General features: G+C 47.2%; 1 protein-coding gene across 3 annotated transcripts in view; it reads left to right on the forward strand.

Annotated features, from left to right (window-relative positions):
• Positions 1 to 25,071, forward strand: part of MVB12B (multivesicular body subunit 12B) — a 193,435-nt gene that overhangs the window by 61,371 nt on the left and 106,993 nt on the right. For all 3 annotated transcript variants that reach the window (XM_027556289.1, XM_027556286.1, XM_027556287.1), the window contains exons 3-6: positions 2,496 to 2,603; positions 7,620 to 7,716; positions 17,873 to 18,002; positions 20,470 to 20,592. In XM_027556289.1, coding sequence (XP_027412090.1) covers positions 2,496 to 2,603; positions 7,620 to 7,716; positions 17,873 to 18,002; positions 20,470 to 20,592 — 458 coding nt within the window. The remainder of the gene's footprint in view (positions 1 to 2,495; positions 2,604 to 7,619; positions 7,717 to 17,872; positions 18,003 to 20,469; positions 20,593 to 25,071) is intronic.

A 25,071-nucleotide genomic window follows, 5' to 3' on the forward strand; every position in this document is an offset into this window, starting at 1 on the left:
ATACCAGGGTGTCTTCTCATTCAGAAAAGGGAAGATTCTAGCAGTGGGGTGAGAGAAGGGAATCCTCATTTTCAAACCCTGGAAACGATGGCCTTGAATGAGGGGGCACACCACCCCATGGTAGCCAGGAATACCCTCCTGAACCCCCAGGCTTTTCCGTGGAAGGCTGGAGGTACCACAGCCTTTGCATGTTCTGCAGACTCTCTGTTTTTTGTAAAAATTTATCAAAAATAATATTTATTATAGAGAAACTACATAGGTTCCCTTCTTTGTTTGTTCCTGTGGCATCTTGTCACATTTTAATGGTTCCAAAATTGCAATGCATCTGAGAAATTGGTTTCTGCAATTTGACATGATGTTTCTTTTTTTCCTAAAGGAGCGTTCTTTAAATCCACAGGTGATTCTCAAATGGCTACATCTTTGAACTGAGGAAATACAAGTACAGTTTGGGAAACAAAAATCTTTCAAACGTGGAACATGTGGGAGAAGACAAAGCATAAGGGATCCTTGGTGGTAGAAGTTGGGGCCACGGCCTCAAATCTCAGGTTTTCTGAGGAACTTTATGTGTGACCATTGTGGGGACAAGTGCGGACAAGGCCTGGTCTGTTCGGCCGTGTTTCTTTCTGTGGGAGTGACATACTTGAACCAGACTGTCCCTGAGATTGTCACCATACCATTCCTCCTTCAGATTTCAGGTCAAACATCTTTGCACATTCAGCACGAGGACCCTTCTTTTCCCGTATGGCATTTATGAACTTACCAATTGTTCGGTGTGAAAGCAAGCCCTTTTCTTTTGCCAGTTGGCCTTTGGTCTTTTCAGGGGCTCCCTCAGAGAACATGGACGTGGGGGCTCTGGGACCCTCCTGGTGGAGTCGGCCCCCACACTCCGGGCTTCGCACGTGACAGTCCGAGTCGTGTGGGCCTGCTGTGCAGTGTGGACACAGGACGGGGCAGAATCAGGGCAGTTTTGTGTAAAGAACAAAGGCGTTTTCAGCAGTTTGTGAGGACAGCCCGGAGCTTGTCAGATCAAGGAAGGCTTCCCATAGTCTTCCCCAGTGGCTCAGCTGGTAAAGAATCTGCCTGCCGATGCAGGAGACTCAAGAGATGTGGGTTCAATCCCTGGGTTGGGACAATTCCCCAGAGAAGGAAACGGCAACCCACCCCAGTATTCTTGCCTGGAAGATTCCATGGACAGAGGAGCCCGGCTGGCTACAGTCCATGCGGTCGCAAAGAATCAGACCCAACTGAGCACACATGCCTCCCACAGTCTAAGCCTCAGAAGGAGGAGCAGGGAGATTCCAGAGTGCACTTCAGGGGGCCAGCTGCAGAGGGCACTGCTCCCCAAAGGGGCCCTGCTCCCAGTCTTCTTGGAGTCCCGTTAGGGTGCAGCCAGGATGTGGATTCCTCTGACCTGTTAGGTGCTGAGGGAAGCAGCAGCACAGAGCCTGATTGTTCCTTAACGAGCATCGTGGAGAGAATGGGGAGAGCATGTCCCGGCCAGCCTTCCCCTCCTCTCCCGTCTCCTCGTGAGCTCTTCCCACTGATGGCCTTGGTCCCATGGCCCAGGGCCCAGGCCCTGTAAGACTCACATCAAGGCTGGCTTCATCCTTGAACGCGTCTTGAAACTAAAAGTGAAAAGTGCTAGTCCCTCAGTCATGTTCGACTCTTTGCAACCCCAGGGACTATAGCCTGCCAGGCTCGTATGTCTATGGAATTCTCCAGGCAAGAATACTGGAGTGGGTTGCCTTTTCCTTTTCCAGAGAACTTCCCAACCAAGGGATCGAACCCAGGTCTCCTGCATTGCAAGCAGATTCTTTACCATCTGAGCCCCCAGGGAAGCCCTTAGAGGGAAATTCCTACAGCCATATACGAGACTATGGCTCCTCAGTGAGACTAGAAACTAGCAGCTGAGTCTTTTTTTTTATTTTCCTATCACGCTGGTTTTCAACCTTGAATTCCACTCACAGAACTTGTGCTGAAAAGAAGCGGGGCAAGGCAAACCTCCCTGACGCCCTGCCCGCCCCCCGCGCCCAGTGATAGCAGCCCCTGGCCAGCCCAGTCAGCCCCGGGGCAGGAAGCTGTGCCAGGCGTCTGGCAGGCGGGCCCCTCTCAGGTGGCATTTCACGCCCCATTCTTCCCTCTGCGCCCTGTACCGTCCCCGGAGTGACTGGTAATGAGCACCGTAACGCGCTGACTTCTCCAGTCCCTTCTCGGTCCACGACAAACAAAAGTTCCTCTTTTCTCATTAGAAGCACTTTTGTCAGGGTGTCTTTAATCAATGACTTCCCCAGGGACAGTATTTTTAGAAGTTGTATTTTTCACACTCTCCCTTGGCCCCTCTTGGAAAAATCTCTTCCCAGGGCCTGGTGAAGGGGACTAATGAGATGCTGCGCGAGTCCAGGCGGAGTTAACTGGCGCAGGCACGGAAGCCCCTCGCGCCCGCCCTCCGTGGCCCCTGCCTCACCTGTGTCCTCCTCCCCGTCTCTCTGGTGCAGGTTGCTCAGACAGCAGATGGTGTGGACGCTGACCTCTGGAAAGACGGCTTATTTAAATCCAAGGTTACCCGATACCTGTGCTTCACGAGATCCTTTTCCAAAGAAAATGTAAGTCTAGCTTTCCGTTTGCTAAGTGAGCACAAGTCATTTCCATTCATGTTTGAAAATTTCCTCACTTTTTTGGTGGTGGTTTGTTTTCATCGCTGTGTTAATTTATTGGTGGTTTTAAGTAAACAGGGTAGGATCAGCAGCCACCACTGGGTTTCATTTATTAACAGTATTATTAACCACATACCCAAGTGTGCCGTGAGTTCCATTAAAACCTGTTTTCCAAAGGAAACACGGAAAAGATTTCTCTCACAGCTCTCATCCTGCCTGCCTTTCATCGAGTAACAAATTGCAGGGTAGTATGATGGGAACATAGCCAGAAGATGCCCCACGGTCACCCCTGCCCGAGACTTTCTCCCCAGGTCTCTCTGCCACGTGACCTTTCATTGTTTCGGCAGGTAGGTATCCACCACACATGCAGATTACTTTTACTGTGTTGTTTTTAATACTTAAGCCCATAAATTAGGAAAGTTTAAAGGCACTTACTAAAGGTGTTCTAATAGGTGGTTTAGAAAAAAGAGAAGTGGCTCTTGTGAGTCTCCTTTCCATGTGAGGCCTGTCCTGGGCACTCTGCAAATATGCTGCCTCCATCCTCAGACTCTTAAAGTAATAGCTCCTGAGATCAGGGAGTTTATGTGCTTGTCTAAGGACACCTGTCTTCCCTAACCCTAATAGGGAGCAGTCAGATTTTCATTTTTAGGGGTGCCATTTTATTTTGGGCCTAAATGCAAAACAAAAATCAGATGGGAAATATTTTTATTGTTTTTTTATTGTTTTTATAAATCTTATGGCAACAATAAAATATGTTCATAAGTGATTTAAAAAATAATCAGGTTCAAGCATCCCCATTCAGAAGCCTGGAAGGGAAAAGATCACCGTCTTTCTCTCTGTCACAAGCCCACAGCCCCGTGGTCCCATCACAGTCCTCGTGCGTCCCTGAAGCATTTTCTGGCTGTGGCTCGTCACATGGATCTGTGGTCCACACTCTTGTCCAGCAGCTGTTCCCATTTGTTGATAAGTGTTTGTTAGGAAAATGATTTCTAACATACTCAGGGAAGACTCGTTGCTCTCATTTTTTCCCACTCATGATGCGAGTAATAAATACTCACTGTAAAGGACAGAGCTCCTGATGGAGGAGGGAAGTTCCTGGCAACTGGGCCCGCGGTGGGTCTGAGCAGGACCTTCAGGTCACAGAGCAACAAGGAGACCCCAGGGGCAGGTCTGAATCCGGTCACAGAGCAGCGAGGAGACCCCAGGGGCAGGTCTGAATCCGGTCACAGAGCAGCGAGGAGACCCAGGGGCAGGTCTGAGGTTGGGTCACGGTGCAGCGAGGAGACCCCAGGGGCAGGTCTGAAGGCCGGTTACCTTTCCAGATGTCAGGCCTGTGACATTTGGGCAGTGCCCCTGGCTCCATCCCTCCATCCTGCGTCCATAAACACCTATGGTGCTCTCTCGTCCCCTTTGTCCTTGGAGGTTACCTATACCCTCTTTGAAACCATCCATATTCTTAGCGTTTGTCACCTCTGTTCTGCTGCTGGCTGCCCCTTTCCGCGGGAAGTCCGCGTGTTCACTGCGTGCAGGGCTGCGGGACCACCTCCTGAGGCTTGAGCAGCACGTGTCCACACCCGTACTCTGCCCAGCGGTTTCGCACGTTCACTCCTGACCTGCACTCAGCCTCAGCCCCTCCTGCTGAAGAGGAGTCCGCGGCTGCAGAGGACAGATGATCTCATTGGCTGTTTTTGATTTCTGTTTTTGTTGCATTTCCTTGAAGGCTTATAGGGTGTCTGTACTCTCGGCCCGAAGAGCCCCTGATCCCTTGGAGTAGGGACACTAAAAAGTTAAAAAATGACAGAGAGAAGTCACTGGGGCTTGTTAATTTTAGTGTCATGGGTAAGTGGATGGTAGAAAATAGATCGATCTAATCATTTGTCAAACATTCAGGAGATGTGTGTTGAGTGCCTACTTTGCATCTCTTACTCTGTGAGGGCCAGGCAGGCATGGTGAGGTGCCTGTGGGAGAGGATGTAAGACGAGGACAAGAGCAGTGGGAGAATCCCCTGCCCCCCTTTTGAGGCAGTAAGGAAATTAGGTGCATTTTATTTTCAGAAAAAGAATGAATGGGTCCTGTAGTGAGACACAGAAGGAAGGCAGTTCAAAGGGGGGGCAGGGGCCCCCTTGCCAGCTGAGGAGTAGAGCAGGAATGAGCCATATTTTAATCTGTTACAGCCGGTCTGTCCCAGTCCCGCTGTCAGAGCCAAGACTTTGCATGGCATAATTTTTTACAACTGCAAAGGAGGGATGTAGAATCTCAAGACTGGACGGATTCTTAATTAGGCGACTTGAGACTCCCTGTGTAGGAGTTTGGGGAGACTCCTCTGGAACCTGAATTCCTTTCCCCCAATAATGCTGTTAACACAGAATCCTGGCTTTGGAGTGACATTGCTTCCTGGGGAAGGATCGAGATTAATTGCACTTTTCATGCCCTGTACTTTCTGCATTACCTGTAATAATAATGTACATAGATTAGGTAGGGAGGATATTAAACAGAAGGATTTATGAACATTTGAATATTAAGTTGGTTATCTGTGGCTACCTTAAATGCAAGGTTGTCAAAAATAATTACAGTATACTAGCAAATACTGGCTACCAGAGACAATATAAATACCCTGAGTCAGTGCATATTGGGCTTTTGGCATGAATCATTTGCTCAACAAGGATTGGGAATATGTTCTTCATATTTATGAGGAGGAAATGAAAGAGAGCACAGGATGGGGGAAGGGAGAGGAACAGGCAAAATTAATGGTGTCACAGACCTACTGTATTAAACCCGGTGCAGCGGCAGCCCGGGGCGCCGAGGGACCTCACTTGGGCTGCAGGAAGCTCTGACAGTGCAGCCTCCCATTCCATGTGCACCGGAGGGGGGTCTTCATGCCTCTTTTAATGGCTGCACCACTGACGTCCTGGCTTTATGATCAGGGACGTTCGTAGAGTGTGGAGGGTGAGGTCGCTAAGTGGTTTGCAGTTGACTTCTGTTAAAACCCAACTTGTCAGATAGAAGACGTTGGAGAAGGATATTGATGAACGCCCATCCATCTACAGGGCAGGGAAACATACCCAGCTGTTAATTTCTCAATGCAGAAAGCAGTGATGACATGGAAAAGCAACTGCCATGAAAAAAAAAAAATGTATGATAGATTAGATCAGACGATTCTGAAAGCAGCTGATGTTTGCGAGTTGGGTTAATGGTTCCAACCCTTCCTCCACGGTCAGAGATTTATTCCGTGTAGGGTTCCACTCTCCACTTGCTGTGCTGGCCTGTGTGTTGTTTTCCTAGACCCAGCTACCTGAAATGTAATCATTTTAAATCCTCCTCAAATACCAGCTTTTGAGAGAGATGGCTTTCTGACCACAGTGCCGAGAAAACACTGGTCATAGTTTACACTCGACACTTTGACCTTCATGGCTAAATTTCAGGAATTTATTTCATTTGTGTACTTTTGGTTTATAATGCACTTATTAACTATACTTTTAATATTTTTGTTGGCATTATTTAGATTTGTCGTCCGAGCAAGTCCATTTTGATTTCAGATTCTGAGTGGCCCGTCTGGTTGAAAATGTACCCCAAAATAGTAATTTATTCAGCAGTAATTATTGAGTACCTACTGTTTGCCAAGATCTATGCTAGGCTTGGATGTATAGTAGTAGCAGAGATGGTTTTGGTCCTCGTGGTTCTTAAACCCTGGTGGGGAAGCAGATACTACATAAAAACCTCACAAAGAAGATACTACCTAAAAACCTCACAAACATGCCATTAGAAACTTATACGAAGGAAAGTTGAGCGTGCCAAGAGAGAACAAAGCATAGAGTATAGATGATAGGAGTTCCCTGCTTGGTTTTCAGTGATGGTGTTGGCACTGGGCAGGACGGGCGGGGCCGCAGAGACTGAGGGCCACACCCTTCTCTGAGCAGGCCAGGCTTGACTCCAGAGGAACTGCTGTGCAGGGCAAGGTGGTGGGGTCGTCTAGGAATGCAGAACAAGTAAACCACGTGTGTGCTTATGGGGGCTTAGGCATTTCTGGAAGACGGGCATGCCAAGTGCGTTGTTAGCATCCTAACAGGAGAGATTTGGGATGGGAAGGCATCATTCTTTTTCTAACTGGCTCTAACTAGAGAGAGGGGGAGCTAAGTTGTAAATGACTCTGAAGATGTTAATGAAACCTCCGAGGTGGCCCCACTTTGTTTAAGTTGTAGGGTAGATCTCTCTAGAGCTCGTTTCCAACTTGAAATTCGGGCTGCAAGTGCCAGGGCATTTGCAAAGAATTCTCTCTTGCAATTATAGGACTGCATGCCATCTTCGAAGATATTTTTGCTCTGGTTACGGCAAACTGTGCACTGTGGACCCTGTGCACCACCACTAAGCAGAAGCTTTAAGAGACCCCTGTGCACGTCATTTTAGAAGATGTGTAATATTAGGCAGCAGGGCTTTCCCACTCTGTGTGAGTTTACGATTTGTGGGGTTTTACAGAACATATCTAGCCACCGAAATGCGTGTCAATATGCAGAGACCAGGGATCACTGGGGAGTGTGGTTGATTCTCTGTTAGAGATGTAGCTCCCCCGCCTCCCGGTGCAACAGCCACCCCGGGAATGTGCTCTTCTAAACCTGCTGCCCCGAGAGCTAATGCTCAGGGCTAAGGGGCCACATGGCCCCGGGACGTGGGTGCACAGCTGCTCTCTGCTCAGTTACATCTCGGGCATCTCCTGAGCCACTCATTCTGCTAACCAAGGCCACGTCTAGGTGAGTGGCCTTGAGGTTCTGCAGACGAAATCCTTTTCTGGGGGCCACCAGAGTCCCCGTGTAGCTGCTGGGGATCATTAACTGGCACCTACTCTAATTAACCTGCTGTCGTAAAGCTGCATGAGTCATTGTGTTAAATATGCCTTTTGAAGCCAGAATGGCAGACCCACCACAGGCGTGTTCAGATTAATCGTCTATATCTCTTTTCTTTCTTCCCAAGAGCCATTTAGGGAATGTGTTAGTGGACATGAAGCTCATCGACATCAAGGACACTCTGCCTGTCGGCTTCATCCCGATTCAGGAGACGGTGGACACACGTGAGTCACCCTCTGGCCCTCCTCACCACAGTGAGCGTTTTCTTCCTCCAGGTGTATGTGTAGACATTTTTATGTGCGGTTTGCTTCAGAAACATTTTAGGCGGCCTTACTGCGTGCACACAAATAAACCCTGCTGCTTCTGACATGTGTCTGACTTGGCTCTCCTTTGGCATGTTCTGGGTAGGGGCGTGAAAGTGAGCAGAACTCACCCTTTTCTCTGAGATTGGGGCTCCCCGCTGGATCAGTTCACTTGGGAAACCGGTTGTAGTTTGTCCTTAGCCCATCCTCCAGCAATGCTGAAGCCAAGCTTCGCACAAGACCCAGAAGCAAAAGGAAAAAAAACCAACAAGTGCCCTGATAACCCCCACTTTTGGTTCTTGGAGCGTACAGGAAAAGTCAGAACCAGAAAGACTGCAAGTTAGAGTCCTCAAGATCTGAAATTGAGGGAAGACCCTGAGCCACATGGAGCAGGAGTGAGTGGCTGACATGTCAGAAGCTTCTTCAGGATCGCGTGGCAGTTTGAGGTTCTTGTCGAGGTGTCAGTCATTAAACAGGGCTGGAAACCTCTGCGTGGCTGAGCCTCCTCAGTTTGATATACGGCGACTAACTTGCTTTATTTTATATTACTTAGGACCAGTGTTAGGATATCCACAAGAGTGATGTGGCAAATAAGAAACAAATCCAGAGAATCCTTCCTTTATCATACACGATCCATTATGAAACTTTGCATCTCACTTTTTGTCGCACATACTTTGTTTTTCCCATTTTAGACCTACTTTTTTTGGGGGGAGGGGCTGTTTTCCTGCAAACGTTTCTTATAGATCAGACTTTCCATATCCACACGGATCCCACAGAGCTATTATTTTAATGAAACAAGTGGATTCCATTGGTAGCATACTTTTGTTAATGCTCTCTTCACTTTTGGACATGGGTCTACTTCTAGTTGTTTGTTATTAACATGTATTAGCAATAATTTCACAGCAGTCAGTATTTAGTATGTATTTACTATGTAGCCCCTATCGTGAATGTTCTACATACTTGATCCCATTTGATCTTCAGAAGACCCCTGAAGATAGGTACCTATTTGGAGATAGGTATTATTAATACATACCCATTTCACATATGAGAAAAATGAGGTGCATTAGCAACTTAAGGATTAAAGAGCTTATCCAAGGTTACACATCTAGAATGGAATGGAAAGAATACACGGAGGAACTATATAAGAAAGATCTTAATGAACTGGATTACCGTGACGGAGTGGTTAGTCACCCAGAGCCAGACATTCTGGAGTGTGAAGTCAAATGGGCTTTAAGAAGCACTGCTGTTAATAAAGCTAGTAGATGCAGTCAAATTCCAGCAGAACTACTCAGATCCCTAAAGGATGATGCCATCAAGGTTCTGCATTCATTATGTCAGCAAATCTGGAAGACCCAGCAGTGGCCACAGGACTGGAAAAGGTCAATCCTCATCCCAATTCCCAAGAAGGGTGGTACCAAAGAAATATGCTAACCATTGGACAATTGCACTCATCTCCCATGCTAGCAAGGTCATGCTTAAAATCTTGCATGCTTGGCTTCAGCATTATGCAAACCAAGAACTTCCAGATGTCCAAGCTGAGTTTAGAAAAGGAAGAGGAACTAGAGATCAAATTGCCAACATTGGCTGGATTATAGAGAAAGCAAGAGAATTTCAGAAAAATACCTATTTCTGTTTCATCAACTACACTAAAGCCTTTGACTGTGTGGATCATGACAAACTGTAGAAAGCTCTTAGAGAGATGGGAACACCAGACCATCTTACCTGTCTCTGGAGAAGCCTATATGCAGGTCAAGAAGCAACAGTTAGAAACCTGTATGGAACGACTGATTAGCTCAAGGTCGAGAAACGAGTACAACAGAGCTGTCTGCTGTTACCCTGTTTGTTTAACCTGTACGCTGAGCACATCATGAGAAATGCCAGGCTGGATGAGTTACAAGCTAGAATCAAGATAGGCAGAAGAAACATCAACAACCTCAGATATGTGGATGATTCCACTGTAATGGCAGAAAGTGAAGAGGAACTGAAGAGCCTCTTGATGAGGGTAAAGCAGGAGAGTGAAAGAGCTGGCTTAAGACTAAATATTTAAAAAAAAAAAAAACCTAAGATCATGGACATCTAGCCCAATTGCTGCATGGCAAATAGAAGGGGGAAAAGTGGAAATAGTGGAACAGATTTCCTCTTCTTGGGATCCAAAATCACTGCGGATGGTGACTGCAGCCATAAAATCAGAAAACGACTGCTTCTTGGCAGGAAAGCAATGACAAACCTAGACAGTGCATTGAAAAGCAGAGACATTACTGTGCGAACAAACGTCCATATAGTCAAGGCTGTGGTCTTCCCAGTGCTCACATCAGGTTGTGAGAACTGAACTGTAAAGAAGGCAGAATGCCAAAGAATTGATGCCTTTGAACTGTGGTCCTAGAGAAGACTCCTGGGGCAGAAGGAGAAGTGGCTTCAGAGGACGAGATGGTTGGACAGCATCACCAGTGCAATGAACGTGAACTTGGGCAAACTCCAGGAGATGGTGAGGGACAGGGAGGCCTGGCGTGCTGCAGTCCATAGGGTCACAAAGAGTTGGACACGATGAGGTGACTGAACAACAGCAGCAGCAACACATCTAGAAGTAGGGAGATAACTAGATTACACACAGAAGCATGACTCCCCACACTTTTAACCACAACGCCACCTGAAAAAGCATGTGTTGAAGCACCTTTTACTGATTTTATATATTGATATATTTGAGTTTAGGGATAACAGCTTTATTGAGGTATAACTCACATACCATACAGTTTACCCATTTAAAGTTGCAGCCCAATGGTTCTTAGTATATTCACAGAGTTGTGTAACCATCGACACAATCAGTTTTAGAACATTTCATCACCCCAAAGAAACTGCATACCCACGAGTGATCACTCTCCTTTTCTCCCTAGTCCTCGCCTGCCTACCCTCTACCAGCCCAGCCATAGGCAACCACTAATCTTCTTGCTGCATAGATTTGCCTATTCTAAACGTTTCATGTAAGTGAAGTCATATCACCTGTAGTCTTTTGTGTCTGGCTCCCTTCACTTAGTATAAGTTTTCAAGGTAGGTTCGTGTTGTAGCACGTCAATACTCCATTCTTTTTTGTTGCGAAGTAATTTATATGCAGAGTACATCATGAGAAACGCTGGGCTGGAGGAAGCACAAGCTGGAATCAAGATTGCCAGGAGAAATATCAATAACCTCAGATATGCAGATGACACCACCCTTATGGCAGAAAGTGAAGAGGAACTAAAAAGCCTCTTGATGAAAGTGAAAGAGGAGAGTGCAAAAGTTGGCTTAAAGCTCAACATTCAGAAAACGAAGATCATGGCATCTGGTCTCATCACTGCATGGGAAATACTTGGGGAAACAGTGGAAACAGTGTCAGACTTTATTTTTCTGGGCTCCAAAATCACTGCAGATGGTGATTGCAGGCATGAAATTAAAAGACGCTTACTCCTTGGAAGGAAAGTTATGACCAACCTAGATAGCATATTCAAAAGCAGAGACATTACTTTGCCAACAAAGGTCCATCTAGTCAAGACTATGATTTTTCCAGTAGTCATGTATGGATGTGAGAGTTGGACTGTGAAGAAAGCTGAGCGCGAAGAATTGATGATTTTGAACTATGGTGTTGGAGAAGACTCTTAAGACTCCTTGGACTGCAAGGAGATCCAACCAGTCCATTCTAAAGGAGATCAGTCCTGGGTATTCTTTGGAAGGAATGATACTAAAGCTGAAACTCCAGTACTTTGGCCACCTCATGCAAAGAGTTGACTCATTGGAAAAGACTCTGATGCTGGGAGGGATTGGGGACAGGAGATGATGGGGATGACGGAGGATGAGATGGCTGGATAGCATCAATGGATGTGAGTTTAAGTGAACTCCAGGGGTTGGTGATGGACAGGGAGGCCTGGTGTGCTGCAGTTCATGGAGTTGCAAAGAGTCGGACACGACTGAGCGACTGAACTGAACTGAACTGAATACTCCATTATATGGATATAGCATCTTGCTTATCCATTCAGTTGATGAATATTTGGGTTGTTTCATTTTGGGTTATTGCGAATAATGGTGCCCTGAACACTGGATGCACAGGCTTTTGTGTGGGCATATGTTTGCACTGCTCTTGGGTATACACCTAGGTATGGAGTTGCTAGGTCATATAGTAACTCTATATTTAACTTTTTAAGGAACTGCCAAACTGTCCTTCAAAGGAGCTATACCCTTTCGCATTCCAACCAGCAGGGTTTGAAGGTTCTAGTTTCTCCACATCTTCACCAGCGTTGGTTATCATCTTTCTTTTTAATTCTGACCGTCTTAGTGGGGATGCAGTGGCCTCTCATGGTGGTTTTGGTTTGTGTTTCCCTTGTGGCTAGTGATGGTGAACAGTTTTTCATATGCTTATTATCCATTGGTATATTTTCTCTAGAGAAATGGCTGTTCTAATTCTTTTCCTGTTTAAGATTGGTTTTTCTTTTTATGATTGAGTTATAAGAATGTTTCCATATATTCTAGATGTAAGTCCTTTATCAGTTACACGATCGGAAAAAAATATCTCCCATTCTGTGGGTTTTCATTTCATTTTCTTTTTTTAAATCAAAGTAGAGTTGACATACATTCATTTCCTTTTCTTAATACTGTCCTTTGAAACAGAAAAGTTTTCTATTTTGATGAAGTTCCATTTATCTTTTTTCTTTGTTGTTCATGCTTCTGGAGTCATACTTAAGAAACCATTGCAAATCCAAGGTCACCAAGATTTATGCCAATGTTTTCTTCTAAGAGTTTTATAGTTTTATCTCTTTCACTTAGGTTTTTGATCCATTTTGAGTTAATGCTTGTGAACTGTTCAAGATAGGAGTTCAAATTTATTCTTTAAAAAAATTTTTTTTTGTTGAAGTATAGCAGCCATGAAATTAAAAGACGCTTACTCCTTAGAAGGAAAGTTACAACCAACCTAGATAGCATCTTCAAAAGCAGAGACATTACTTTGCCAACAAAGGTTCGTCTAGTCAAGGCTATGGTTTTTCCTGTGGTCATGTATGGATGTGAGAGTTAGACTGTGAAGAAGGCTGAGTGCCGAAGAATTGATGCTTTTGAAGTGTGGTGTTGGAGAAGACTCTTGAGAGTCCCTTGGACTGCAAGGAGATCCAGCCAGTCCATTCTGAAGATCAGCCCTGGGATTTCTTTGGAAGGAATGATGCTAAAGCTGAAACTCCAGTACTTTGGCCACCTCATGCGAAGAGTTGACTCATTGGAAAAGACTCTGATGCTGGGAGGGATTAGGGGCAGGAGGAGAAGGGGACGACAGAGGATGAGATGGCTGGATGGCATCACTGACTCGATGGACATGAGTTTGGGTGAACTCCGGGAGTTGGTGATGGACAGGGAGGCCTGGCGTGCTGTGATTCACGGGGTCGCAAAGAGTCGGACACGACTAAGCGACTGATCTGATCTGACCTGATCTGATAGTTGATATACAATAGATTTATTCTTTTTTCAAGAATCATTTGTTGAAGAGACTATCCTTTCCCTCACTGAATTGTCTTAGTATCCTTGCTGAATATCAGTTGACTGTAAATGTGAAGGTTTGTTTCTAGACTCTGAGTTCTTTTCCTATGATCCGTAGGTCTTGCCTTAGTCCAAAACCACAGTCTTGATTACTGGAGTTCTGTAGCAGGTTTTGAAACCAAGAATCCTCCACCTTTGTTCTTCTTTTTCAAGCTATTTTGGTTGTTCTGGGTCCCTCAAACTACCACACCAATTCTAAAATTAGTCAATTTCTACAAAGAAACTATCTGGGATTTTGATAAGGAATGGTGTTGAATCTGCAGGTCAGTTTGAATATGTATAGATTTTGAATGATTTTCTTGTGATAAGTTTACAAGTACTTGAGGTTACTGGGTCCTGGTCCTCTACGCCTGTCCCCGGCCTTCCTCTGCAAGCATCTTCCTCATCTTCAGGCACCAGTGCTTGACCCAGACGAAGCCACTCACTGTGCCCTCTTGTGCATCTTTCTTTTCGTTCTTTTTAAAAAGCTCCCTTCTGTCTGTCTATTTATGGCTGTGCTGGGTCTTTGTTGCAGCTCGTGGGCTTTCTCTGGTTGAGGCAAGTGGGCTGTCTCTAGTTGTGGTGGCTTCTCTTCTGCAGGGCACATGGGCTTCAGTAGTTGTGGCACGTGGGTTCTGTAGTTGCAGTTCCACGCTCTGGTGCACAGGCTTAGTTGTCCTGCGACTTGTGGAATCTTCCCAGACCAGAGCTTGAACCCATGCCCCCTGTGCTGGCAGGCAGGTTTTTAACCCCTGGACCGCGAGGGAAGTCCATTCGTGCTCCTTTTTTCCCTGACTCCACGGATCTGCTTTGTTGTTTTCCCTGCTTGAGATGCCCTTTCTCTCAACTCCGAATGTCACACCCCATGTCTTTGTAGGGTGAGCTCTGATCTAGATGCAAGTGTAAAGCAGGCTCTCTCCTCTCCTCAGTCAGCTACTGTGGGTGCATGTCTCCTGCAGGCTCTGCAGACTTGGCTTTGGGATACAGACATGAGCCTAGGGAAAGAACCCACAAGGGGCTTAGTCCAGAGGGTGACTATAATCACCTGGTCAGGAGCCCTGTCTGCTCTCTACTACTCTTCAGCTGCTTGACACAGCACACGTTTGTTGAAGGGCGGGAGGAAAGTAGGCAACTGTAAAGAACAGTGGTGGAAAGCCCATACGATTCTGGTCCTGAATGCCCATCATTCCCTCTGTTAGCACAGACTGCACTTGGCATAGTGGGAGGAACTTGGACTCTGGAGTCAATCTCGCCTAATGTGGAGTCTGGCTCTACCACTTACAAATGAGGGACCCTGGGCAAATGACTTCACCTTCCTGGGCCTCAGTTTCCTCATCTGTAAAATGGGGCAGCACTGTCCACCTCATAATGTTGTTCTTAGCTTACATTATAGCCATTTACATGTTTTCTTCATGTCTTTGCTACTTACCTCTTTCTTGAAGGGCAAGATCTGTGTTTGATTCACCTTTGAATCACATAAGATACCTGCCATACACAGCTCTGAGGATAAGCTCAGTAAAGATAGGCTTTATTACCCTCTGTTGTCAAATTAACTTCCAGAACACCAGTTCACGTTGCCCCTGATGATACCGACTTGTACCTTTTTTCCACAGGCCTGCCAGCATAGGCTTTATATTTTTAATTTAGCTTTACTATTCTCATTTTATTTAATTTTTACTTATTATTTATTAGCAATACTGAACATCTTCAGAAGTTTTTGCTTGCTCCTTTTGCTTACACTTATATGGTCTGCTTAAGAAATAAAATTGACTTGTATTAATTTCCTACTTCTCCCCGTGTTTTTCTTAGTTTTAAAATTTGCATTGTCATTTGTTTTTGACAGCTAAGTGGCTTAAAATGTCTTGCTATTGATTTACTATAGAGTCAAGGGATTTCTCGTTCTGCATTTTCCTCAATTTGTTGAATCCGTTCAGTGAGGAGGCCCAGGACTGAGTCCTGGTCCAGCTACTGTGCAGCCACATGATCCTGGGAAGTCGCCCCGGTGACTGGGGGTGTGTTGGTCACTACCCACATGGCAGAGTGAGGTTGGGTCCTCGTGTCTCCAACAGGTGTCGTATCCCACAAGGAAGGATGACCGTAGAGTCACCTATTCATTTAGGGTCATCCAATCTGTGGTCAGCTCCGGGACATTTGAGAGCATTTAAGATCCTGATTTTTTTTTTTAATCAGCCAGCAAATGAGACTCCTGTAATTAATTTAATATACGTTTTGTTGCAATCCATATAGCACTTAAAAACTGGAAGACTGTTTGTTTTAGTAAAGTGCTGTGTCCTTTCTCTGTGTTCATTAGCATGACTGAACACATTTCTATTGACTCTGTATAATATGTTTACTTAAAGTCAGGCCTGTTTAAGCATGTGTAATTAGCGGCTCCATCTCTTACCCCCAGTTTGCTGTAAATGGAAGAATGGAGTGAAGAGCAGCTGGCAAAGCAAGTACATAAAATACCTGCATCTTTGTTTACTTTGAGGAAAGGTCTCACCTCCTTCACACTTTCAAAGGCCTGAGTTTACTGGCTAATAGTTTTTAAAGCTGCAGGGTTGCTGTGAACGGTGTCCCCGCAGGAACCCCTCCTGGCTTGTTGGATCCGTGTTTGGGGTCTAGATTCAGTTTCCAGTATTATTATTCAGAGCTGGTATGTCTGATCAAGCGCTCCATTTCCTCTCCTAGGAAAAGAATTCACAAAGTTTCTGAGTTTCCAGCTGGTAATCCCAAAACATCAGCACCTGATTCTCATCTTCCCTTGATAAAATCAAGACTAACAGCAACACAGCGCTCTCCTCTTGTGTCTTGCTGTCCAATGTAAATATGCTTATTTCCTGCAACAGAACTGAAAGGCCTTGAAAAAATCAGTGCCAAACACTGACACAGATTGCATGCTCGAGGCTTCCTCACAGTATTAAGATGAGAGTGACCACGACTATTCTTTACTGATCACATTCTGCATGCCAGGCACCAGGCTAAGTGAAGCATACGTGTCATCACGTTTCATCCACCCCATGTCCCTACAGTGTCAGGCTTCATTAACTCCCTTTTAGTTGATGAAACCAAGGCTCAGAGAAGTTAAGTCCCTTGCCTAAGATTAGGGTGCTGGAAAATGATGGAGTTGGAATTTTAACCCAGATCTGTCCCACGTATTGAATGGCTGCAGTGATTGAAACTCATCCTGTGTGGTTTAAAAACCAAAACCATGTGGGTAGTCACCCCTTGTGGTTGTTAGGCAGCAACTCCTTACCCTAAGACTTGATAAATTAGAGAAAAGAATCACAGATGTGTCTGTCCTTTCCTGCACTAGAGCATGTTTCAGGGAGACCGAGTAGTTGAAGAATGAAAGATTTTTTTATAGAAAAATTCCAACTAATAAATGCAGAAGGAATGACAGTTAGAAAATCGCTATTTGACACCTTTAATGAAGTTATGGATCTAGGCACGGTCATCAGGGGATGAGAAGACCACCCAGAGCAGGGTGTTAGGGACTTTGTAACCAGGGCACCAGGCTGAGGGCACTAAAACCCACCGAGAGTGTCATCACATTTCATCCATCCCGTCACCCATCAGATGTACATGCACCACCCGTGGAGTCCTCCTGCCTATGCTGTCTAACCTGAATAGAATCAAACCTTTCACTCAGCCATGTTACAGGAGATACAGCGGGTGACCTGAGCTCTGCATCCTATGAGTGCCCTGAAGATGAAGGGTAGGTGGGGAGGTTACCACAGAGCAAAAGAGACATAACCACCGAATGCCATGCACAGACAGTGTTTGGATCTTGGTCCAGACGAACCGACAGCTAAATGATATTTTTGCGATAATGGAGAAAACCTAAATGCAGACTACTTGGTGATATTAAAGAATCATTGTTAAGAATAATAACATCTTATTATTAAGATGGTTATGGTTAAATATATATATATATATATATATTAGCCTACCCTGGATGCCTTCCAAGATATTGGTGGATGAAATGACATCGTGTTGGAGAGTCATTTTAAATCTCCGCAGAGCTGAAGAGAGTGGGGGAGAAGACGAGAGGGTTCCTCCATTGTTGACAGTATTGAATTGGGTTCATGGGAACACGTGGATTCAGCTTATTTCCTGTTCTCTCTATTGGAGGGAATGTTTGAAAATATCTGTAATAAAAAGTGAAAAAGAGAAGGCCCGTGTAGTGAAATGTGTTAACGCTGGGGGCGTCCGTGTGCTTGTGTCCGAGGGTTGGAGCAGCGAGCAGGCTGCCGCCAAGGATTTATCCCAGGCTTCTCCTGGCAGAGGTGTGTGTGTGCCCCGTGGGCCCCTTCCCGGCAGTGGGCGTCGGGGATCAGGCCCTGACGGCAGGGCAGGGTGACCAAGACCGTCCACTGTGGCCCTGCCCGGGCCGGAGCAGTGGTGCCCCAGCCTTTCTGTCGGGTGTCTTGGATGACCAGTCATTTCCACCGCCGGGAAGGGAACACGACGGGAGACATGGTGTTGAGGATAAAGATGTGGGCATCTCTGGAAGACTCATACCTCTTCTTGTGGTCCTTTCCTTCAGAGGAAGTGGCTTTTAGGAAGAAGAGGCTGTGCATTAAATTTATCCCGCGGGATTCAACTGAAGCGGCCATTTGTGACATTCGAATCATGGGCCGGACCAAGCAGGCCCCGCCTCAGTACACGTTCATTGGGTAAGTCTCAGCAAGGCCAGGCTCGTCGATGCTGTCTGCTGAGCACGCTCAGGTCCCTCCCAGGAGCCAGGTCCGGAGACCTGTGTGACCCACAGCCTCTCAGCCACCTGCCTCTCCTGGGCCTCCATCTGGCCCTAGCGCTTCTCACTGCCCTTCCCACCTAGACGACAGCCAGTCCAGGACACCACCCTCCCAACTTCTCCTCCTGTGCTCACGCCACCTGCTCCACCTAGGGGGCTCTCCTTCCCTCTTCCTCCTGTGTGTTCATCCTCAGGCTCTCAGGGGTCTTTCCAGATGCCTTGAGCCAAGGGGCTGCCTCCTTTCCGACCACTGGGCCTCAACTCTCCGCACGGTTTATTCACCCCATCACAGTTTAGGGAGCACCCCGTGTGGTGCACAGGGCCAAGCCCCTGGATATGGCGGTGAGTGAGGCAAAGAGCCTGCTCCCGTGGAGCTGGCATTCAGAAAGGGAGACGAGCAACAAACAAGAAACCTATGGGTGAGACCTGTTTCAGCTGGTGAAGAAATGCGGGCAACTAGGAATGAGGGGTGTCTGCTCCCCAAGTGCAGAGGGGAGGTAGAGAGTCAGAAGGGGGATGAAGGGGTGCTGGCTATCCAAGAGATAACAGACGTTCAAGCATCAGGCCTCTGAAATTCGGGTCTCTCAGATTAACAGTGTGGTAGATGGTTTTTGGCCTCTTGGCCACATGCCATCTCCCTGGCCAGCTTTGCAGGCTTCTTGCCTGCCCCTGTGGGTCCCCAGGGATGTGTTCTCCTACTTGACTTTGGAGGTCGACTTCCTGGATCTTGCTCATTTGAGCCTAAACCCTCCTCTTTACTCAAAAAGCCATGGCCTTTCCTTGAAGGCTGCACACAGGCTGGGAGGTAGATACATAGATGGATAGGTGGATAGATAGATAGATATAGCCAGCTGTAGTGTTTGCTTGAAGCGCTTGGGGAACAAGTGTCACAGAAATAGTTTATTTTCATCTTGGTGCACAACAGCTTGTTTGACTCTTCAGCTATGGAATCTGAACACTCTTCTCTGAGATTTTGAGGTCCCTAAGAAGGACTCTGTGATCACACCCTTTCTACACACTCAACACTCCTGTTTTGCAACACGGTTTAAACTCATTATGTAAACAAGATTACTAGAGTAGAAAACAGTTAAGAAAATAACCATACTTCAGGTATCTTAGAAACAGCCACTTACATACAAATAGTAGAAACCAACAATTTAATATTTGTTACATCTATTATGTATATTCAGTTACTATGTGTATTCAGGTTTTTTGAATTACACCCTATACTCTTTTCAAAGATTCAATTTTTAACCAATTTAAGCAATTCTAAAGAATAGATCCTTACCATATATGTCTTGGTAATCAAAACTAGAATCCTTTTCTTACATCATTTTGAGAAGATTGCTAAATAAAGTATATTTTTGTTTCATCTTGGGGCAAAAATTCTTTTCCAGAGGAAGACAATTCCAGTGTTATTTGTAAGGAAAGAAATTTCAATGTTCAGAACTCTTAAGTCACTTTTTCTTAAAAATGGACACACCCCTACAGGTTACTTTGCAAAGGTTTGGGGTTGTCGGCTGTGAGGGATAGAAACCTCAGACCAGGAACAGCTCCTCCAAAGCCTGACTGTGGCCGTGACCGAGAGGTGGCAAAGTCAGTGCACCTGATTAGAATCAACCAGCTAATAAGACACGACTGGTTGAGAATAGTTCCTGCAGTGTACTGATACAGAGAAGCTACCAGAAGGATCCACTGAGCAAATCTGTTCTTGTTTTTTGGAGAGATGACCTTCCTCTACATCCCAAGATGCAGATCTAGGGGGCAGCTGAGAAGTCGGAAGTTGGATGTGGCTGAGATAATCCAGTTACAATTCCAAAGAGTACACCTGTCTCGTGGGCACCTGACTGTGGGGTGGGGCTGGGCGGGTATGCCGGTCAAGTAACAGGAAGCCAGACGTGGCCAGCTGTCAGCCCCACCTCGGTTGTAGTGGTTCATGGGGCACGTGCCTGGCATTTTGTGATGCAAAGATGTCTCCCAGACAGGCCCTGAGAATGATAGGCAGTGAGGGGCCTGGAGGAGGGGCGTAGCCCGTTCTCCTGGCAGTTCAACACCAGGTACAGGTGGTCTGCCCTCTTGAAGTGGATTACGGCGCAAATACCCTCAATGAAATGACAGTAAAAAGAATTTTGCAGACTCAGAACCGAGGCACACGTTGACAGCATATATGTAGGACGGCAGGCCCCGGGATGGAGGAAGATGACCACGCCCGACAGGCCTGCAGGGTTGGGACAGTTGCCATCACCTCAGGCTCTGAACCGTGACACCTTTATGGGCCAGAATCGACTCCCTGAGGTCTGAGGCCATGACCCTCTGAAAATGAGTCGGTCTGCTCAGGTCATTTTATGCTGAACCGCCTCCATGAAGATTTCTCTTTTCTCTTAAAGGGAATTGAACAGCATGGGGATCTGGTATCGAATGGGCCGAGTACCACGAAATCATGATTCATCTCAACCCACAACGCCTTCCCCGTCATCCGTTGCTTCCACCCCAGCCCCCAACCTTCCCAGGTGAGGCCCTGTCCGTGGCTCTGTTCGGTTATGCATGTCCCAGAGGAATGTGGTCTTGGGTCGCACTGCGTAACTTCTTAAACACTTCCACTTAGGATCTGCAGAAACACTGCCAGAGCAGTATACCTTTCGAGGAAATTTTGCAAAACCGGTTAGAAATCTTTGCATTACATGAATGTAAAAGCCATTCTGTGTTTTGTTGTACATATTCTGCAGGATTCTAAAATAGCAGAATATGCAACTTAAAATGGGCTTGTTATTCTGAAGAGCTCATAGCTGCAACCAGTCACATGATCTGTAGCCTTGCGGTTGGGAAGGCTAGCCATGGAAGGTGGAGTTCTTTCTCTGCCTTGGCCAGCAACTCGTTTCACTCTAGGAGAGTTGGTAAGTGATTTTGTTCATTTCCATATTGTTTCTTTTCCCAAAGAGCTGCAGAGAAGAAACAGGTAGTTTGGGTATGAGAGAATAGCGAGAAGTTTTTCAAGGGCTGTTCATTTTAATACTTGTTTCCACAAAGAAACGTGGCTGAGCAGACTGGTCTCTGCACCTGATTTAACTTGATTTCCATCGGAGCAGAAATCTGGTAATAGCAGATTACCTGAGTAGTAGTCTCAACACTTTCTATCTGATCAAAAACCTCTGCATCGTTAGCAGTAAATTATTTGAGGACAAGGAGCAAATAGCAATGATAGACTGAACTTGAGAAAAGAATTACAAAAGTAAACAAGCAAGTAAGAAGTGGCGAGGCAGTGCCATTGGAGGTAGATGAAGGTTAAGGAGAAGAGATCTCAGAGCTTCCATTTGGGTGAACAGAGGTGACAGAATCGGTCAGGAGCAGGACAAAGCCTTTACTGGGTGCTTGCCCCTCCGCACGCCCAAGGTCCACACCCTGCGCCCCAGAAGTCGGAGGAGAGGGCGGCATGGCTGGTCCCTCACGCCCCGTTCTCCGCTGAGCCTCCCCTGCCTTCAGGGGAACGTGCTTGCAGGAGCTGGCAGCTCGGAGTTCTGTCCTTTGGGACTTTTCCAAAAGACAGTCAGGTGTTTCTCGCTCAAGACAGGTTCACACACCAAGAGTGGTGGTTAATCGTAACTATCCCTGGCCTCACCTGAAACTTGAGAAGTAGCTTTTAGTTTCACTTCGGGGTGAAGAGAAGTGAACAGCTTCCCAGAGCTTCCCAGAGTTGTGTCTTTGGTTTAGGAGTACGAGGCTCATGCAGCTCAGGTCAGCCCTTTGGAGTTCCTTTCTCACTCCCCCAAGCACCGTCACAGCTGTGATCACTTTCACATGTGCTCGGGGTTGGCTCAGACCCATCACATGTGCCCAGGGTTGGCTCGGGCCCATCACCTGTGCCCAGGCTCGGCTTGGACCCATCGCCTGTGCCTGGGGTCAGCTCGGACCCATCACCTCGGAGAGTTTACAGCTGCTCCCTGTTGACGTCATGTGTTCTGGAAGGGCCTAGAAATAGGTGCCATCTCCAGGCAGGTTTAACTTTTTGTGAGATAAAGAGCTCCACTACTCCAGTTAAGGCAGGAGGAGTGCCCTCTCCCCACCCAGAAGCTAGCCGGTCAGCACGAGAGTACAGTCACTGGGACCTGAAGCCAGGGGACGCAGGAACACAGGCCACGGAGAGTCTAAACTGGAGGTAGCACATCAGACGGAGCCTTACAAGGCTTGTGTATTTTATAACGTCTTGTTGTTCAGTTTATGGTTTACAATGGCTGCAAGAAAATTGGATCAGTTTCATTTTACTTGCCAAATAAAGCAAATGTCAAAATAGTCAATATAAAATGTATTCTAATTTGACTGAGTTAAGTCAGCCAGGGTGCAGTAGGATAATTGAATGTTACATTAACGCTCCCCTTGTGTGTCCCAAGCCCTCCTCTCTCATTGTGCAGTCATTTATAGATAGTCCACACACCTATGAGCCTCCTAATTCAACAGGGTGTTTTTTTTTTAATGTTCTTCAGTTTTTGTATTGTTTTCCTACTGCATGTGTTTGATTTTTTTAAAAGAATGAAATGCTGATAATTCAGATTATCCACTGAAGATTTGTGAAGTGATGAGTGTGTTATTCCATGCGGCTTCTGTCCAGCAGAGGAACCTGGCAGCTTTCTGGCGGAGAGCTGTGGGTGACGCTTGTGTTCCCGCTGGGGGCCTGTAGGATGGAGGCCTCTGTGCCTAGATCCCAGTAATGGTCTTCTCTCTCTCGTCCGAAAGCCTCCAACTCAGAACCAGCAGCCTGTTTTTCCTTTCCTGTCTTGTGCTTCTGCGCCTTTGTTCATGTGGACACTTGTGCGTCCGATATGTCTCGCATTGCCTGCCTCGGATGTCAGCTCAAATACTGCCTCTTGCAGGAAGCCTTCCCTGAATGTGCTGTGCCAGGCTCTGCCCTCAGAGCCTTCTCAGCCGTTACCCCTTCACTTTGTGATCATGTTGTAAACTCCTGGAAGGCGGGGACTGTGTCTAGCGTCTGTTACCTCCCTGAGCTCAGCCCAGGTGCAGACACGTTCAGTTATGCAGGAAATGCCTCTCCAACAGCCTGGGACCCCATGCTGCGGCCTCCCCAACCCCAACCGCAGATGACTCGTGAGCCCCTGAAGACTCCTCAGGCTTTTCTGATTATGAGAGGAAGACAAGCTGGTAGAAAGTAGCATAGAAAATAATGAAAGAAAAAAAAGACTCCAGTAAGCAAAGGCTCATTACCTTTGGGTACATTTCTTTCAAGTCGTTTTCCTGTGTACTTTTTACATAGGTGCTATTATATCACAAAAAAGCAAAGTCTGTGTTTCGCTGCTGCTTTCTCTTGTGAAAGCACAAGCAATACCTCAGCTGTGGTCTTTGTGTGGACGCAGGGATCAAGTTGCAAAGCCAGGGCTGCGGTGAGAGCGTGGTGAGGCAGCGCCCTCTACTGACCAAGTGTGGAGGAGGCTGGAGGACGGGCAGGCTGTTGGAAGCAAGGGCGGCGGGCCATTTTCCCAATTTCTCCTTTCCCTGGGGGCGGGAAGGAAGCCAGGGAGAGCCAGTAGCAGGCCTTGTTGCCTCCGTGAGCTTGACTTTATGTCTCAAGAGCCAAAGCATGCTCTCTGCCTTCATTTCTTTTGTTGTTAACTCAGGTTTCAAATAATTTCCAGTTGTTTTATGGAGAGCTGTCACCCCCGTTGATCTTAGCACATAGGGGCAGTTGGCAAGATGGTGGGTCACCACCCGAGGACCTCGCGGTCCTGGCAGAACCACCTTCTCCTTCCAGAGGCAGGTACTGCCCCTCGGAACGCGTGCTTCCTGCCCGTTTCTTCCCTGTTGTTGCAGAGAATGCCAGCTGCGGGGCCAGACGTGGTGGTGTCCTTTCAGGATGGGCAGGCCCCTCGGCTGTATCCGGCGAATGGGGCAGAGTGTTTGAAGTTCATGGCAAGATCCAGGATAAGGTGTGTTGGCAGAGCTCCTCTTGCTCGTCCGGTGAATCTTTCTCTCACACGCACATCTCTCCACTCGTTTCTTGACAGTTCTAGCCACGTGAGGAAGGGCGTGTCACTTCTTCCCCGGGGGCCTGGAGCCTCCATTTCTCCCTGGGCCCCAGCGCTGCTCCGTCCTCTGCCATCTGCTTCACGAACGTTGACCAGCAGGGTGGGCCTGGCCATGGGCCTCGGGCGTGATCCTACGAGCCCACCCGTCTCCCGGGCCGGCCTCAGAGTTTTGGGTTGGCCCAGTGCGTGTGAGCAAACACTGGTGTCCCTGGGTCCTGGCCCTTCTGATCCTTCTCTGCTGCTGCCTCGTGACGGGTGCAGACAGAGCAAGCACCTTCCTTCCCCCTTCAGCCTGGGCAGCCCCCTCCCCAGCCCTCATATGTCATTCTGCCAGGACGAGAAGTTTCAGCTTCTGCTGGTACCAAGGTCTGGAAAATCTTGGGGAGGCAGGAGGACTTGCAGCTGATGGAGCACCAGCTGCCCCAGCATGTGGGAGAGGGAACGGTTCTGTGCCCTCCCAGGAGGGGCCCTGGTGGGCTGCTGCCCCCCGGCTTGCCGAACGGTAGAACCCGTAGCTTGATAAAGACATCAGAGGCATGCTTATCAAATGTGCAGATGACACAGAGTCATTAGGGAGAGCTGATGTGCTGAATGGCAGAATCAATACCCCACGTCTCCTCTACAGTCAGAGCATCCTGCCGCATCCAGGAGATGAAAGTTGATGAGTGAAAATGGACAGGGCCCCCCACAGTTCAAAACATCCAACTGCACGGGAGCCAAACTGAGGAAACCTGGCTTAGCCGCGGTCTGTGTGAAGCGGGCGCAGGCTTGGGTGCGTAGAACGAATGCAGCCTCATGCGCACAGTGGGACGGCTCGCCTTGTATTACGCAAATCGAGCATTGAGCTTGAGTGCGAGGAATCGCTGAGCTTTGATCTGAGTAAAGATGGGGCAGCTGGCTTCAGATGTCCAAATGGTTACCGTGTAGAAGGGAGCGTAGAAGTGCTTCCAGGTGGGG

The sequence above is a fragment of the Bos indicus x Bos taurus genome, chromosome 11, assembly GCF_003369695.1.
Source record: "Bos indicus x Bos taurus breed Angus x Brahman F1 hybrid chromosome 11, Bos_hybrid_MaternalHap_v2.0, whole genome shotgun sequence".
Lineage (NCBI taxonomy): Eukaryota > Metazoa > Chordata > Mammalia > Artiodactyla > Bovidae > Bos > Bos indicus x Bos taurus.